General features: G+C 42.5%; 1 protein-coding gene across 2 annotated transcripts in view; it reads right to left on the bottom strand.

The window, feature by feature from the left end:
• Positions 1 to 5,432, bottom strand: part of eno4 (enolase 4) — a 77,083-nt gene extending 71,651 nt beyond the window's left edge. For both annotated transcript variants that reach the window (XM_068052976.1, XM_068052977.1), the window contains exon 1: positions 5,127 to 5,432. In XM_068052976.1, coding sequence (XP_067909077.1) covers positions 5,127 to 5,303 — 177 coding nt within the window. In that variant the 5' untranslated portion in view covers positions 5,304 to 5,432. The remainder of the gene's footprint in view (positions 1 to 5,126) is intronic.
• Positions 5,433 to 18,823: the final 13,391 nt, after the last annotated feature.

Below are 18,823 nucleotides of genomic sequence, written 5' to 3'. Positions count from 1 at the left end.
AACAGAAATCAGCGAGTTGTGGTAAATAGCTGTTTTCAGATTGAAGGATGGTAAATAGTTGTGTTGCCCAAGGTTCAGGCTAGGACCACTGCTTTTTTGATCTATATGAATGACTTGGATATTGGAATACAGAGTAAAATTTCAAAATTTGCCAATGATACCAAACTTGGAGGTGTGGCAAACGGTGAGGATGATACCAATCAACTGCAACAAGACATAGATAGGTTAGCAGAATGGGCAGACAAGTGGCAGATGGAATTTAAAACAGATGTGTGAGACGATGCTTTTTGGCAGAGGGATAGGGAGGGGCAATATAGACTGAATGGCACAGTTTTAAAGAATGCACAGGAACAGAGGGACCTGGGGGGTTCATGTGTATAGATCTTTGAATGTGGTTGGTCATGTTAAGAGAGTAGTTCGCAAAGCATATGGGATCTTAGGCTTCAGAAATAGAGGTATTGAGTACAAAAACAGGGAAGTTATGTTGAACCTTTATAAAGCTCTGATTAGGCCACAACTAGAGTATTGTGTCTCGCTCTGGTCACCAGACTTTAGGAAGGATGTGAGGGTCCTTGAGAGGGTGCAGAGGAGATTTACCAGAATAGTTCCAGGGATCAGGGATTTTAGCTACAAGGTTAGGTTGGAGAAGCTTGGCGTTGTTCTTCTTGGAGCAAAGGAGATTGAGGAGAGATTTGATAGAGGTGTACAAGATTATGGTAGGTTTAGATAAGGTAGACAAAAGCTGTTCTCATTAGCTGACAATACAAGGACTAGGGGGACACAGATTTAAGGTTTTAGGCAAGAGATGCAGGGGGATGCAAGGAAATGTTTTTACACAACGAGTGGTAATGATCTGGAACTCGCTGCCCACGAGGGTGGTGGAAGCAGAGACAATGAATGATTTCAAAAGGAAATGCCATGGTACTATTTCAAAGAAAAGCAGGGGAGGTATCATATGAACATGATCCCTGGTGTCCTGGTCAATAGCTATCTCAATCCACATCACAAATTCAGATTATCTGGTCATTATCTCTTTGCAGTTTGTGGGAGCTTGATGTGCATGAAGTGGCTGCTGCGCTTCCTACATTAAAACAGTGACCACACTTCAAAAGCACTTAATTGGCTGTAAAGCACTTTGGGACGTCTGGTGGTCATGAAAGGCACTATATAAATGCACGGCTTTCTTTTCTCGTAAAGATGAACAAAAAAATAAAAACTCTTTAATGCGAAAGGTGGGTTGAAACTTGGTTTGCAATAATAAAATTGAATCTTATTGAACCATGTTGTCCACATTTTACTAATTTTGCATATTTGCTAACCTATTTGATATCCATAGCATGAGTGGGACAATCAGGCGAAAATAATGGGATAAATTTTGCTGTGTGCAGAAAATAGCACAGACTGTTCATTACACGTACACATGCCCATCATCTTTTTATGAGGTTTTTGCAAAGTAAGTTTCTATCAGCAGGACATCCAAATGGAATCGTACCCTCAATAGGGCATCTGGGGCCTGTGCGAATAGGGAAAACAACTGTGTATGTACCTCCTTAACTAATCGAATTGAAGAAAAATTACTGAGAAGTGCAGAGTGTGAACCAGGAAGTGTAAGTTAGAATTGTGAATTCAATGTCAAATCAGGTATAGAAACTGAATTAAAGAGGGAAAGAAAGATATAAAACAGACAAAATTAAAAAAATTACAATATCCAAAAATGGAAGAAATGAGACTCCACGCTCATAAAAGTTAATTTTGAGTGCCAGAGAGGTTGTTTGACAGTAATTAAGATTTACCACTTACTGTTAAAGGGATACTTAAACTGGAATGGCGAGTTTAGCCTGTATCTACAACTTCAGTACAGAAACCTCCTTTCCTTTGAATGAGGGAGCCAGACGGCAAGATGGCATTTTTGCAAAGTTTGTGAGGAGAGGCACACCTTGGCAGCAACATCAAGATTTTCACGTTTAATTACACATGTAAGCTCGCTGGATTTTGCTGTCCAATTTGCACATAAATAATGGTGAGCACTGTTAGCCATTATTTTCACAGCAAAATCTGGCCATTATGTACCATGTAATGCAGAAAACTGATTGTGTGTGTGTGTGTCATGCAGGCCCCCACCTGCCAAGAATGAGGCACATTCATTTCGACACATAGACATTAAATTTCAAATTGTTGCTGGGAAAAAGAGAAGACCTGTGACAAGGGGTTGCCAGGCTCCTGGCTGGGAGGACATTTTTGCATATTAACAGACACTGCTCCAATACAATCCACAAACGGACGTGGTCAGACCAGTTGGTCACATGACTAACCTGCCTGGCAGCCTGGGTTTTTTCTGAATTGTACAGTTTTTGAACTGAGAGTTTGGGCAGAAAGCTGTTTGCTCCAGGATTGAAAAGACCTCTCCTGGCTGGCTCGCCACAGCCTCTCCTGTCTGCTCCCATCTCTTTCTCACAGAACTCCAAAAACCCACTGAAGACACATGAACCCCAAGAGAGGAAAGTCTCCTACGGTGACCAAGGTTTAAGAAGAATACTGAGCCCCAACGAAAAGCAACATCTACGTACAAGTAAGGACTCTACAGTGAGCTCAAAGAACGTAACAACAACTCTTCAGATATTGCCTCAAACCTTTCCACTTTATTTTTCTTCTGCTCGTTTCTGTCTCTGTTTGCGTGTGTGTATCATGTATGCATGCTAGCGTGGGCGTGTCGTGTATCCATAGGCATCAACCAAATTAGAATTTAAGTTTAATAAAATTTCACCTTTCTTCTTTAAACCTAAGAAAGTCTGTTTGTGCTGGTTTCTTTGCCTTATCATTGGAAACTGGTGAACAAGGATTCATCAATGGGGAGCTAAAAGCTGTGTATTTAAAAATAAAACCCTGTTACAGTAAGACCAGGTGAAGGCTGAAAGGGAACCCTAGACCTCTTTCTCACCAGTCGTAACAGTGTGAATTACCAAATATATGAACAATGGACTAGGCGCTGTATTTAAGTGTCAGCCATGGCTCAGTTGGTAACAATCTTGCCTCTGAGTCATAGGTTTTGGGTTCATGTCCCACTCCAGGACATGTGCACAAAAATCAAGGCTAACACTCCAGTGCAGTACTGAGGGAGAGCTGCACTGTCAGAGGTACTGTTCTTTGGCTGAGATGTGAAACCAAGGCCCTGCCTGCCCTCTTAGGTGGATGTAAAATATCCCATGGCACTATTTTGAAGAAGAGTAGGGACGTTAGCCTGATGTCCCAGCCACTATTTACCCCTCAATCAACAGCACAAAAACAGATTATCTGGTAATTATCACGTTACTCTTTGTGGGTGTGTTCAAATTGGCTGCAATGTTTCCTACATTACAATGGTGACTACAATTCGAAAGTACTTAATTGGCTGTAAAGTGAAACATCTGGTGGTTGTGAAAAGTGTTATATAAATGCCAGTCTTTCTTTTATCTGAAGAATAGCCTAAACATTTGGTTTTTGAATAGGTTTAACAGCTGCAATTACATTGAATATTAATAAACTAAGTTCTAAAATGTACTGTTTTATTAAAGTTTGCCTTCTGTTGAATGGGCAATAGAAACCAAATGTAGAATCATAGGCTTATTCTTCTTCTTTGGCCTCCTTGTCTCGAGAGACAATGGGTAAGCGCGTGGAGGTGGTCAGTGGTTTGTGGAGCAGCACCTGGAGTGGCTATAAAGGCCAATATTAGAGTGACAGACTCTTCCACAGGTGCTGCAGAAAAAATTGTTTGTCGGGGCTGTTACACAGTTGGCTCTCCCCTTGCGCTTCTGTCTTTTTCCTGCCAACTGCTAAGTCTCTTCGACTCGCCACACTTTAGCCCCGCCTTTATGGCTGCTCGCCAGCTCTGGCGATTGCTGGCAACTGACTCCCACGACTTGTGATCAATTTCATAGGCTTATACTTTATAAAATAAAGATAAAGCAGGAAAAATAGTAATAATTTTAGTGATAATGTTGCTCTGGTAAATTCAAGCATTTATCTTACTGCATAAATTGATCACCCAATTAAATTGGCAATAATCCAATCCTTCATTTCACATTAATTGTGTGTTATGTCACTAACTATTTTGACCTCTTCACAAACGTGTCCCTACTCCAATAATCCTGAATGTGGAGAATGGAGTAAAGATCTATTAACTGCTCAATGTGTTCTAAAACAGACAAGACCTCACTATTTTTAATATAAAATGCATGTTGTTGCCAGTACAAAAGAACTAACAACCTATACCTCAGGAACTTTGGGACAGGCAGCATTTGAAGGAGTGTGCACAATTTAAAGTTTGCTGCCAACTAAGGAGGAGCACTGTTGACAATTGAGCAACCAGCCTAACTTATTAAATAAAAACAGAAAATGCTGGGAAAACTCAGCAGGTCTGGCAGAATCTGTGGAGACAGAAGCAGAGTTAACATTTCAGGTCAGTGACCCTTCTTCAGAACTGGCAGATATAAGAAATGTAAAAGATTTTAAGCAAGTAAAGCAGGCAAGGGATAACAAAAGAGAAGGTGTTGATAGGATAAGGTCACAGAATAGCTGGCCAGAAGGTCATGGAGTAAAGGCAAACAATATGTTAATGGTGTGCTGAAAGACAAAGCATTAGTACAGATAGGGTGTTAATGGGCTGAAAACTGAACAGCCACAAGCACAAACATGAAAAAAAAGTGGGTAGTATTTTGCCTTTATTTCAGCCTAACCTATTCATGGGCAAGGTAGACGTGTCTCGCTGCATGAGGTTGGTTTGCACTTGGGTTCTGCCACAGCTCCAGATTTCCCTGGAAATCAAAAGCCTGATGGCAAGAGTGGTCCTGATTGGAAAAGAAAAACAGTAGGAACCTAATCAGTACCCTTGCTGAGAGAGACTGCACACTTTTAGCCAGTTAAACCCTAAGCAGCCCTGCACTTAATGCATTCAACTTCAGTTCCTGCCGACCTATGCCTGAACTCTCTGGGTTCAGAAAGGGACAGAGCAGCACATCAAGCCACTGGGAAACGGTGCATTTCTCAGCAGCTTAAGTTTGCAGACCTTCGAACCCGTGGACCGAAGCAAAAGTTCTGCATCTTTTATTTTCCCTCTCCTTCCCCTGATAGCACATCAGTTAAATACCCACCAGGTGCCCGTAAACATCGTCGGGTTTGTCATAAAACATGGTGTTGAGCACTTCCTGCATTCTCAGCGGCACCGCGTTGCTCCTATAATACTCGGCCGCGCGCTGCTTGAGCTGGTACAAGTCGTGAGCCTCCTTGGGGCTGCGACCGTTAATGGCGAGGTTTCCGTCCGCAGACATCCCTTAACCACTCGATCTCTTCGTATTATTACTTTGACGAAGCTTTTCTTTTTAAAGGCCACCGTCGGCTGGAAAGTTTTAATAAGCTGCCGGTGGCGATCAGCCTGGTGCTTCTTTCGCCGTTGCTAGGCGACCTGCCGTCTCGAGGCCGGGCGTGACGTCATGGTCTTCGCTTGGGTTCTGCCTGCAGGCCTGGTTCACCTGTCTGCCTGAGCGTGGTCAAATACAGGGCAATGCAGGAGCAGCTGCTAAAGCAGGGAGCCGTATCCAACCTAATGTTGACAAGTTTGTTAACCACTGTAAACGGTGAGCTCTACTTTAAAAAAAAAACTACAATTGAGATGGCCTTTTTCAAGCTGACAGCCTTTGCTCGTTTTCTGCGTAAGCATTACATTTCTCCCAGTTCCCTGGTCAACACTCAACCAACATAACCAAAACACTTAGCAGCTCATTTGTCTCATTTTTGTGCACAAAAATGCCTGTCATGCCTACCTATAGTGCAATAGTGATTGCACTTCAGTGTAACTCATTGTGTGACACGCTTTGTCATGTCTCTGCACTATAGATCTTTTATATTCCTGAAGCATGATCAATTGTTTCTAAAGCTATGCTGACTACTCCTTATTCCTGCAGGTATACTGTATCCTTGGATACTAACCTTGCATACATAGGTGAGTCTAATAATCATGTACATGTTGAACTTTTTTTTTTATAGATTTACTTCTTTCCAGATTACATTTCAGTAACTTACATTCTTTGGGATATTGCTATAAGATGACTCCCTGCCTGGCTAGTGCACGAAGTGGATAACATCATCCATTTGTTGCTTTGATGATTCTGGCCAGTTTGACATCATTGTGAACACTTTGTTCTACTGTTGCCAATTTTAAAGTGAAGGCACTGGTCCACAATTGCTTCATTTTTGCTGTCTTAAAAAATGTAACATCTGTAAGTGAAAATTGCTTCACTCACTTCTTCAAATTCCATATAATATGAGGCCTTGGGAATCAATAATCACATGCCTTCTCCTAGCCTACTGTCAGAAAAAGAAGTTGGCAATAAAATGCATTTTGGTTGCTAGGTTATTCTGTTCTCTTTTTCCATCTTAACATAAATTTTCAGTAGGAGCAAGAAAATTACTAAAGTGGAAAGCTGTTTTATGGCTGAAATGTCAAAATTTTATTTAATGGACAAAGTTTTTAGTGCATAAAGTTATCACTTCCAGTTTTATATAGTTTTTTTCCCCTTTTTATTACTTTTAGATTAGCTTTGAATTATTTCCAAAACCCTTCTTCACACCATTTTTTTCAGGATTTTTTTCTTGTGAATTTTATTAAAATTCTTTTTACAAAAATTAATGTTCTGGAGACAACAAAAGACATAGGAACATAGGAGCAGGAGTAGGCTATTCAGCCCATCAGGCCTACTCCGCCGTTCAATATGATAATGGCTGATAATCCACTTCAGTGCCTTTTTCCCACACTATCGCCATATCCCTTTATATCATTGGTATTTAGAAATCTGTCACTCTCTGCTTTAAACATACTCAGTGTCTGAGCTTCCACAGGGGTAGAGAATTCCAAAGATTGACAACCCTATGAGTAAAGAAATTTCTCCTCATCTCAGTCCTAAGTGACTTCCCCCTTATTTTGAAATTGTGACACCTGGTTCTAGACTCCCTAACCAGGGGAAACATCTTAGCTGCATCTACCCTGTCTATCCCTTTAAGTATTTTGTAGGTTTCAATGAGATCACCTCTCATTCTTCAAAACTCTAGAGAATACAGGCCCAGTTTCCCCAATCTCTGTTCATAGGACAGTCCTGCTATCTACTCCAGGAGCAGTCTTAACCAAGGTTCTACACAATTGAAGCAAGACTCAACTCAAGCTTGTTGCCGGAATAAAATCTGGCCCACCTTATATCTTGAGAAAAAAAGACCTACAACTAAAACCAACCTGATTTATCATAGTTTCCTAGAATGAAACAGCACAAAAGGAGGCCATTTGTTCCATCATGCTCATGCTAATTCTAGATTCTCCCCCAAGAAAAAAACATCCTTTCCACAACCACCCTGTCAAACATGTAAGATTCTGAGGAGTCTTGCCAGGGTGCATGTGGAAAGGATGTTTCTTTTTGTGGGAGAATCTAGAACTAGGGGTCACTGTTTAAAAATAAGGTGTCGCTCATTTACGACAGAGATGGGAGAAATCTTTTCTCTCAGAGGGTCGTGAGTCTTTGGTACTCTCTTCCTCAAAAGGCCGTGGAAGTAGTCTTTACATGGGTATAAATGGGTGGTTGTTGGTCAGCACAGACTCGGGCCAAAGGGCCTGTTTCACTGCTGTATCTCTAAATAAATAAAAAAATTCATATTTTTAAGCAGAGGTAGATAGATTCTTGATATGCAAGGGGGTTAAAGGTTATGGGGGAGCAGGCAGGAATGTGGAGTTGAGGTTACAGTCAGATCAGCCATGACTTTATTGAATGGGGGAGCAGGCACGAGGGGCTGAGTAGCCTACTCCAGCTCCTAATTCATATGTTTGTATGCTGGCTCTTTTAGCGCTATCCAATTAGTCCCACTCCCCAGCTCTGTAAGTTATTTTCCCTTCAAGTATTTATCCCAGTCCCTTTTGAAAGTCACTTTTGAATTTGCTTCCACCACCCTTTCAAGCAGAGCATTCCAGATCATCATTACTCACTGCATAAAAAAAGTTTATTCGTGTCGCCTCTGGTTCTTTCACCAAACACCTTAAATCTGTGTCCTCTGGTTACTGATCGTTCTGCCAGTGGCTTCTCCTTATTTACTGTAATCATAACCATTCATGATTTTGAACACCTCTATCAAATCTCCTCTTAACTTTCTCAGCTGAAAGAAGAACAACCCCAGCTTCTCCAGTTTCTCCACATACTGAAGTCCCTTATCCCTGGTACCATATTACTAATCTCTTCTGCACTCTCTCTATAACCTTCCTAATGTGTGTTGCTCAGAACTGAATACAGTACTCTAGCTAAGGCATAACTAGTGTTTTATAAAGGTTTAACCTAACTTCCTTGCTTTTGTAGTCTGTGTATCTGTTAATAAAACATCTTTTTTAGCAACCTTCTCAACTTGTCCTGCCATCTTCAAAGATTTGTGTACACACACCCCACATCTCTCTGTTCCTGCACCCAATTTAAAATTGTACCATTTAACTTATGTTGCCTTTCTTATTCTTCCTACCAAAATGTATCATTTCACACTTCTCTGTGTTAAATTTAATCTGCCATGTGTTTGCCCAATGCATGAGTCTGTCTATGTCCTCCTGAAGCTTTTACTACATTTCCAAGTTGCATGTCATCTGCAAACTTTGAAATTATACCCTGTATACCCAAGTCCAATTCATTAACATATACCAAAAAGATCAGTGGACCTAAATGACCCCAAGGAGCAACCCTGTATACTTCCCTCCAGCCTGAAAAATACCTTTATTTTCTGTTTTCTGTCCCTTAGCCAATTTTGTATGCACACTGCTACCATCTCTTTAATCTTTACTTTTGCTAACAAGTCTATTACATGGTACTTTTTCAAATGCCTTTTGAAAGTCCGCATACAATTCAATCACAGTGCCCGCATCAGCACTCTCAGTTATTTCATCAAAAAATGAAATCAAGTTAGTCAAACACGATTTTTCTTGAACAAATCCATGCTGGCATTATTAGCTCCTCCTTTACTTAGTGCCAATTAATTTTGTCCCGGATTATTGGCTGGAATTTTACCAAGTCTTTGGCGCGGGAAGATGTCAGGAGGAGTGCCCGATGTTTTCCTGCTGCCATGCCATTTTGCCAGCAGTGGGAAAGGTGGCCAATCATCAGCTCACTGGGAGCCCAATTGAGCCACTTAAGTGGCCAATGAAAGCCCACTTTCCACCTCTGCAGACATTTTGCCTGCAACGGGGTTGCCCACTGCTGCGTGAAGAGATCGCCCAGTGAAACCTAGCGGCCTCCCAGCAGACTCGGTGCAGGGGGCTCTCCTTTAGGGACACTCCATGGCCCACAAAGGGCCCCCCCCACGGCAACAGTACCGCCTGCCCTCAGCGACCTTACCCCCCAACCCAATCGCCGGGGCCTGCCTACCAGGTCCCGGCTACCCCCAGCCCCACTTACCTCTCTTCAAGGGCACCTCAGCCATTGAGGTGCTCTTTCCTCATAGCTGCAGCCTCATCACTGCCCACCACTAGCAGTGGTGCTGCTGAAGCTGCTGAAGGGCTGGCAGCTCTTGGAGGCGGGAAGCCATCCTTAATTGAGATAGTGGCAGTCACTTAATTGGCCACCGCTGGCAATATGCCTCCCCAGGTCCTGCTGCCAGCCGAAGCAAGGTCGTCTCCCACTTTTGGCTCCAGCGGCAGGACTTCAGCTGCCCCTGTAAGGTTCCGCCCATTGTCTGTAAAAGCTTCCCTACCACTGACATTCGGCTGACTGGCCTGTAATTTCTGGGTTTATTCCTCTCCTCTCTGTTGAACATTTACAATTCTCCAGTCTCTGGCACCACCCCCATATCAAAGGAGCATTGGAAGATTGTGGCCAGAGCCTGTGCAAGTTATAATTGTAGTATTTAAATAACCATTGTAATTTGTAAAGCTTTTTAGTTCAAAACCAATTTCACCACCAGATTTACATTATCTTGCTGACTTAATGACTGGCCCATGTAAGAAAGCATTGCAAACCATTATAGACTAGTTGTATTCTGCCAGATCGCTACCTGTATTTGTAAATCTGCACAATTTTCAATAGCACATCAAATAGCAATTTTTAAGCTTTTTTTTTTAGACTGCTGTTTTTGATTGTAAAATCTGCTTGTCATTTTAAAATCCTTGTTGCATCACTGCATTCTGACTGACATTGTATGCATTGTCTGTGAGGGAAAAAATTTACAGCTGAAAGTAACATTTCACTGAGAACAATTGTTATCTCCAAACTTAACTGATTGGATTTTCCAGGATATGTACAATTTTGTATATAGATAATGTAAGTTGTAAGGTTACTGATTTGCACAGATAATCCTGTGTTTTTAATAAATGTTGAACCTGATATTTACTGTAAAAATGAAACTGACAGCATTGGTCCAATGAATGCTTAAAGTTTACACCAGATCAAATGCTGCTGCTAGTTTCAGAGCTAAAATTTTGCTTTTGCAGTCACCTTCATCTTTTGTTAAGAGGCTAAACTGATTAATATTATTTTGTTGTTAGCTGAAAGAATTCAGGAGCTTCAGGTGTCAGCAATGATGAGAGAAAAGCCCTATTTAATTTTATAATAATTTTCATATGAAAATGAAGGGCCGCACCGAGGCCTCGCCGCTGCAGGTAAATATAACGGGCCCATCCCAACATCGGGGGTTGTGACGGGCCTCTCCCAGAAGAATTTTCTGGACTCCCCGGCTATGACCCCCGACAATGGACGGCTCATAAAATTCAGCCCATAATGTCCCTCATGTGCTACTTCAGAATCACATCCTTCTAATTCTTTCTAGGCTCCATAAGTAAACTTCTTCACTATCCTCCATGATTGAGGTGGATAAAATGTATTTGGTTTTTCAGAAGACATTTTATTAAATTCCATCTGCTATACTTTAAAAAAAGGTCAAGGTCATGGAATTAATGGCAAAATTATCTGGATAGAAAATTAGATTGACAATTGAAAGTTGGAAGGTAATGCTAAATGGAATAAAAGCTCTTTGGACAATGACAGATCATTGAACAATGCTCAAAAAGCCCTCCTCATAGCTTAAAGGGTGATAACCTTCTTGTGTGGAATCTGGGCATATTCCTGGAAATTGCCCAGCCCTTCATTTCGTGTCCACACATATTCATTAATTTGCCCATCTTCACAGTTCCCTCGAATTCCCAACACACAGATTTCTCACTCAACTATTATTTCATTTATCACCAATTTTGTATTTTAATAGATTGCTGAACTCATTGATTCACCAATACAAATTCCTCCCATGCCTGCTGCCTTTCACTGAAATGCTAAACGGTGCCATCAGTTTTCTGAAGTAGTGTTATGTTCTCTTTCAGTCAGTGAAAGGAGATCTAAAACTTGAGCATTGCTGAAAAAAAGACATGCTGTCGAAGCTTTTCATCTTGCACTCATGAGGACAAATGCAAGAACTCCAAATTTCAAAGGGAGCAACAATTTATACTGCATGAGAAAAGGGTGTTGATTGGTTGGCAAGTTGACTCTGATTGGTCGAGGCATTGCCATGGAGAATACACTAGGGAACTATTGTCCCTCCACGTTTTGTTTAATTCAACAAAGGCGCAAAGCCTGAACACACTCCTTTTGTCTGCAGAGGACAGGTCCCCGCATATGAATATATGTAGCTTCTAGCAAGCGCAAGTGAGCCATATTGCAAGCCCGACTGATAATCTCTAATTGGTTGTTAGTGTAATTCTTAGTACACTAAGGAATGCTCAGCAAGTGCTGTCCAATCACGGAATCACATCTAACGTTAGACATTATGTTGAGTTTTGCACAGGCACAGGCAGGTTGAGCACAGTCAGTATTCTACCTATTGCAAACAGCAGCAGGGACGTGCTGTTGATACGATCCGCCAGTCGTTGGGACGTACGACCTGCGTACCTGGCATGGCACCGGCACTGGAATTCATATACACATTACTCATTTGTGTAGTAGGCAGAATGTCTTTTTGGCTTGATGACAGCATCCTGTTAGTGGAAAATAACACTCATGTTGCTACTGCATAGTAGCAGCTAGCTTCATCTGTTGCTCAAATTTTTGAGATACCTTACTCTTCCAGGGTAATTTGAGGTAGACTAGGCACTTGTTAGGTCTGGAAGTGGCGGCTTTAGTTCCATTTGTGAGTATGCGTGATACACAATGAGTAATGATCTGATTGGGGTAGCCATTATCCCGCAGGATTGCTTTGATGCACCCTATTTTGGCTTACACTGTCAGCAAATGGCTCAGGCCCTAGTTACAAGATTGCTGAAAAGGCCAATCTTATAGCGCATGGACTGTAGAATCCCAATGTGTATATTGACCAGTGAAGGTAGGCTTGCGGTATACAGTAATGGAGAACCCGTTAGTGGATTTATCAACCAGCACATTGAGGAAAGGGAGTTTGTTCGACTGCTCCATTTCAAAGGTGAATTTGAGCATGGGATGGAGCACATTAAGGTGTGCAAGGAAATTCTTACATGCAGCTGCACCTTTGAACCTTTGTTTGCAATATTTCCGTGGTGCATTCTAATCTTGCAGCAATACTCGAGATCTAAAACATTAATTGTGACTGTTTTCAGGGGTACTGTTATGTGACAGACTTATAGGAATGTTCAAATTAGTCTCTTTTGCCACAAGCCTAATATCATGGGACTTGTGTAGCTGCACTGCTTAAGTTTTCAATGTATACTGAATGTCATCAAAATACACTAAGGCAATTTCTCTAAGAAAGCCCTTTAACGCATGATCCACAAGGTATTCACAAGTTTCTGAAGCATTAGTCTAACTAGCGTAACAGTGAACTAATATAAAAACAACTTCCAGTTGGAAAATACATTTTTGGTCACTATCCAACATAACTCTTACCTTTCCACTAGATAAATATAATATTGTAAAATAGCAGGAGTCTGGTGCATTTAACAGTCATAAAATAAAACATGAGAGGGTCAACTCAAATTTCATACACTAAGTTCCTCATTTCCATTGCCCCTTGACAAATTAATGACTTAAAAGCTGCAAATTCAGCCATTGAACCATTCTGTCCTGCGAACTATGAAGCGTAGGAGTAGCTTCACTGTTCCTGCAAACTCACTTCCCTAGCTGCTGGGCTTGCTTCCAGGGAATTGAAGTTCCTTCCTTGTAATGCACAGAGAGTAGCTAAGCTTCTGCTGCTAGCTGTGGAAAGCTGCTATACTATTCCTGCTGTGGCAGTCATCCACCACCACAAAAAAGAATCATGCCAGTTGAAGTAAATGATTTTGGTCACTACACAAGACTGAAGTACTGTTATAATTACCCGGTTCATGGTTTGTATTAATTTTCTAGAAGTAACTTTGGGAATTTGGGAATTGATTTTCTTAATGCAAGACAAATGAAAACGCCTGGTTTGAGAAACTGGCAAAGAAACCCAGGGTTCCCCCCCACCCCACCCCAGCCCCAAAATATACTTTATTCATAAAAATCTGTAAAAAAAAAATAAATTACAAAACAGTTCAAAACAGTTGACACTCCAAAAAGTGCAAAGGAAATCAGTTTTCTTCAATATAGGAGTGAGTTGCCTCACAATCCTTCCATTCCATTTTATATGCCATGTACATCTTACAGCAAAACAATATTCGGTGTATACAGCCCGAGGGTTTTTCCATGGGTCCAGCCCCTCAGTCCATTATGGCAGGAGGACCTTACACAGTGGTCTTTCCCCATTGAGCCTTTCTGGCGGCTGCCCCAAGCTTTAGTTTGTCTCTCAGCACGTATAGCTTTTGATAAGGTCCCGCATGGGAGATTGGTTAAGAAGGTAAGAGCCGATGGGATCCAGGGCAATTTGGCAAATTGGATCCAAAATTGGCTTAGTGGCAGGAAGCAGAGGGTGATGGTCGAGGGTTGTTTTTGCAAGTGGAAGCCTGTGACAGTGGTGTACCGCAGGGATCGGTGCTGGGACCCTTGCTATTTGTACAATACATTAATGATTTATAGGAGGTATGATCAGTAAGTTCACAAATGACACGAAAATTGGTGGTGTCGTAAATAGTAAGGAGGAAAGTCTTAGATTACAGGATGATATAGACGGGCGGAGCAGTGGCAAATGGAATTTAATCCTGAGAGGTGTGATGTGATGCATTTTGGGAGACTAACAAGGCAAGGGAATATACAATGGATGGTAGGACCCTAGGAAGTACAGAGGGTCAGAAGGACCTTGGTGTACTTGTCCATAGATCACTGAAGGCAGAAGCATAGGTAGATAAAGTCGTTAAGAAGGTAAATGGGATACTTCCCTTTATTAGCTGAGGCATAGAATATAAGAGCAGGGAGGTTATGATGGAGCTGTATAAAACGCTAGTTAGGCCACAGCTGCAGTACTGTGTACAGTTCTGGGCACCACACTATAGGAAGAATGTGATTGCACTGGAGAGGGTGCAGAGGAGATTCACCTGGATGTTACCTGGGCTGGAGCATTTCAGCTATGAAGAGAGACTGAAAAGGCTACGGTTGTTTTCCTTAGAGCAGAGAAGGCTGAGGGGGGACCTGATTGAGATATACAAAATTATGAGGGGCATTGATAGGTTAGATAGGAAGAAACTTTTTCCCTTAGAGGAGGTGTCAATAACCAGGGGTCATAGATTTAAGGTAAGGGGCAGGAGGTTTAGAGGGGATTTGAGGAAAAAATGTTTTCACCCAGAGGGTGGTTGGAATCTGGAACACACTGCCTGAAGAGGTGGTAGAGGCAGGAACCCTCACAACATTTAAGAAGTATTTAGATGAGCACTTGAAACGCCATAGCATACAAGGCTATGGGCCAAGTGCTGGAAAATTGGATTAGAATAGTCAGGTGCTTGATGGCCGGCACTTGCACGATGGGCTGAAGGGCCTGTTTCTGTGCTGTATAACTCTATGACTCTACTCCTTGACCTTGGAATGTGCCAGTCTCGGTCGTGGACAACTCTTTGCGCTGGAAGACCAGCAAGTTTCGGGCAGCCCAAAGAGCGTCTTTCACCGAACTGATGGTCCTCCAGCAGCAGTTGATGTTTATCTCAGTGTGCGTCCCTGGGAACAGCCCGTAGAGCACAGACCCCTGTGTTACAGAGCTGCTTGGGATGAACCTCGACAAAAACCACTGCATCTCTTTCCACACCTGCTTTGCAAAGACACATTCCAGAAGGAAGTGGGCAACTGTCTCTTCCCCACCACAGCCACCGCGGGGGCATTGTGTGGAGGGGGTGAGACTTCGGGCGTGCAGGAAGGATCTGACAGGGAGGGCTCTTCTCACCACCAGCCAAGCTACATCTTGGTGCTTGTTTGAAAGTTCTGGTGATGAGGCATTCCGCCAAATGACTTTGGCGGTCTGCTCGGGGAACCATCGGACAGGATCCACCCTCTCCTTTTACCCGTAGGGCCTTGAGGACATTCCGCGCAGACCACTGCCTGATGGATCGGTGGTCAAAGGTGTTTTCCCGCAGAAACTGCTCCATGAAGGATATATAGAAAAATAAATGTCATTGGGCAGCATTTTAAGAGTCCGCCGCTGAAGTAGGCAGCGGATGTAAAAAATGCGGCCCGCCCGCATGAGCACCGCGTCATGGAGCCGCCGCGGCTTATTTGCATGGCCGCGGCACCTGCCCTCTGTGATAACATGGAGGGGGTGGGCAAGCCATTACATGCAACAGCATCTGATGCCAATGCGCAGACGCCGGCACCACTCTTAAAGGACTTCCAGCCCTCGATGGACATTTAAAATTTAAAGGGCCAGGTAAGTTAAATTTGTGCAAAACAGAATTAAATGACCGTTACATGCATTTCCCCCCCCCCTCCCACCACCACCACCCGCAGAATGGAATTCAAATATTGAGAATTTACCTTCTCCCCCTCCCCCCCCCCCCCTCAACCCCTCCACCCCATGTTTGGCAACTTTGCCCTTTACCCCTTCCCATCACTCCCCCCAACCAATCCGCATAGTTGTTACCCCACTCTCCCCCTCCCTCACAGAAAAAAATCCTCCACCCCCCCTTCCCACAAGTGTCGTGCCACGTTTTCCCGAATGGGAATTTGAAGGCGCAGCATTGTCAGCTGCCCGAATGAAGATTGGTGCGGCAATTAAGGAGGCGACGGGACTCTCATTAAATCCAGTATGTAAATTCGTTTACAAATTGAAATGGGGGCCCCGTCGCCGTCACCAGGCCTCACCGCTGCTACCGAGATCGATACAAGGACTGCTGGACCGATCTTTGTTATCCCCCCGCCACCATTCCTGACAGCAAAGGGGCTTTAAAATCCAGCCTTAAATCTTCACAAATAGTCATTGGACAAATCTTACAAACCAAGGGCTGAATTTTACAGACCCCCACCCCCCCCCCCCCGATGTTTTGGGTCATGGCCAGAAAATGCTTCGGGGGGAGAAAAGCCGCCACACACCCGATATTGCCGGCAGCGGCAAAGCCTCGTGGCAGTGCCCCCGGAACTTGGTGACGGGAGCCCCATTAATATATTTAAATAAATTTAAATTAATGAATTAACAATACTTGCGTTCCCGCCGTCTGTCCCGCTCCAATCTTCTTGCCGCTTGCCAGCACTCGGGCCTTCGGATCCCCGTCCGGGGAACTGAGGCGTAACGCTGGTGGAGAGGGGGAGGAGGTAAATTTCTCAGTGCTGGAGGGAGAGGGAGCGGGGTCAAAGTAGTATCATTGGTGTAGGGGATGGTGGGAAAGGTTATAGTTTAAAATTTATATATTTTGTGGGGGGAGGTCAGGTGGGCAAGTTAAGTGTTTTGGGGGGAGAGGGCAAATAATTAATTTAATTGTTTTTGGGGTGGGAGAGGGGCAGAGTAAATGCATTTAATTTTTTTTATTCAATGTTTCTTTAAATATTTAAATTGAACGGTAGGGCTCAAAGCCCTTTAAAAATGTGCACAGGCAGTTGACGCCATTGCCAGTGACGGACAGCCCGCCCCCTCCACGTCATCGGGGCTTGTCCCAGCTATTTAAATGAGACGCCACGCTTAATATCATGGTGGCTCTGCGATGTGCGGCCCATGCAGGTGAGCTGCCATTGCTTTCGCCCACCGCCAATTTTGGTAGCCTGAGTATAAATTTCAGCCCTATAAATCTTAATGTTTTGATACTATGTTATTTAATCTTAGTTTCTGTTTAAGTCTAAATCTTTCAAAGACTTACAGCAGTCCATCAATTAGGAAAAGGCTGTGACTATTTTTCTTAGTTGGGTCTGGTCAATTGTTATAATTTAATAACTGTTCTGATTAAAAAATTATTTATTTTCTTTACTTACAAAAAACATAATTAATGGTAACACTAGATTATGACAGTTAAGTTAAACAACTAATCATTTCCAGTGTATAATTTCTTGTGATGAAAAGTAAGCCAAACAGGAATTCTTGTTTTTTTTATATTCATTCTTGGGATGTAGGCGTCGCTGGCAATGTTAGCATTTATTGCCCCAATTTCTCTGAAAATGTGGTGGCCTTTTTCTTGAACTGGTTTTTGATACAACTAAGTGACTTCTAGGCCACTTCAGTGGACAGTCAACCATGTTGGCATGGGACTGGAGTTACAGGTATGTCAGAGAGGGTAAGGACAGTAAGTTTCCTTCCCGAAAGGGCATTAGGCAGTTGGACTTTTATGACAATCGACAGCTTTGTGGTCACTTGATATTCTGTTGGAAGAAATTTTGACTCACTGATGACTTCATCTTTGACAGACAATTTGACAGCTCACGGGTGGTTGTGGGGTGAAGAAAGTGATGGAGAACTAAAACTGGGTATCATCAACATATGTATGTCTGTGGATAATGTCACTGAGGAATAGCATGGAAATGAACAAGAGGACAGCTAAGAATAGCTCCATAGCTCCCTAGGGATTCCCCAAGTGACTCGGCAGAGGTAGGATCAGAAGCCATTCTGGAGCAATGCTGGCTGTGTTTCAACATGTGCAAGTGGAACCATGTGGATACTGTCTAATGGAGTTATTCAACAGAAGAATCTGAAAATGACAAGAAAAAGATGCTCCCTTAACCTTTCAATTTGATTTTAAAAGGAAGAAAATGTAGATGTTTTTCCATATTCTTTGTACAGATAGCTAGGCAATGCCACCATCTGACCTTTTGGGGCGGCGGAAAATTCAGCCCATTCACTCCAAAAATCATGTTCAACTTGTCTTATCATAATCTCCACTCAAATCATTCAATTTGAATTGATTGATAACAACCACACACAAAAAAACTTTCAGTAAATACAGGCGAAATGTAAAATGAATAGCCAATCCAAACTCAAACCCACCCGCAGGATAAAATTAGGTTAATGTTGGGGGCTATTCATGAATGGGAAAAGTTTTTATTGGCAGAGTGTAAGAGGGTGTGTGACTATTTAAGTCTTTCATGTGTTTGGTCCCTTGCTGTTAGCAGTTTCCCACCAGGTGGGTTAGGTTAAAATTATTAGGCTTTCAGAAAGAATGCTATTTCTATTCCTCTGCCTTGCTTAGCAGATATGTCTTTGCCATGCATTCTTTGTGCATCTTCTGCCCACGGCTCTTTTTCTGTGATACCCACAATGTCAGTAGTTTTGCTCTCAATCTAATCGTTGTACTTTGCAAAATTTATGTAACTATTTTTTGTGTCTTTCTCCCCTTGGTAGGGTTTTGTAGAGTTTTGCCGGGAGTCTGGTGAAGACTCTGCAGTTTTTCAGTCCCAATGTATCAATAGAATATTCCATGGTGATGTATGAAATACAGAATATATACCACGTACAAGTAAAACTTCCATAAATCAAAGTTTATCAGATTTTCATAGTCATTGTATAA

This window comes from Heterodontus francisci, chromosome 20 (assembly GCF_036365525.1).
Source record: "Heterodontus francisci isolate sHetFra1 chromosome 20, sHetFra1.hap1, whole genome shotgun sequence".
In the NCBI taxonomy this organism is placed as follows: Eukaryota; Metazoa; Chordata; class Chondrichthyes; order Heterodontiformes; family Heterodontidae; genus Heterodontus; species Heterodontus francisci.
This window is presented reverse-complemented; position numbering and strand designations above follow the sequence as displayed.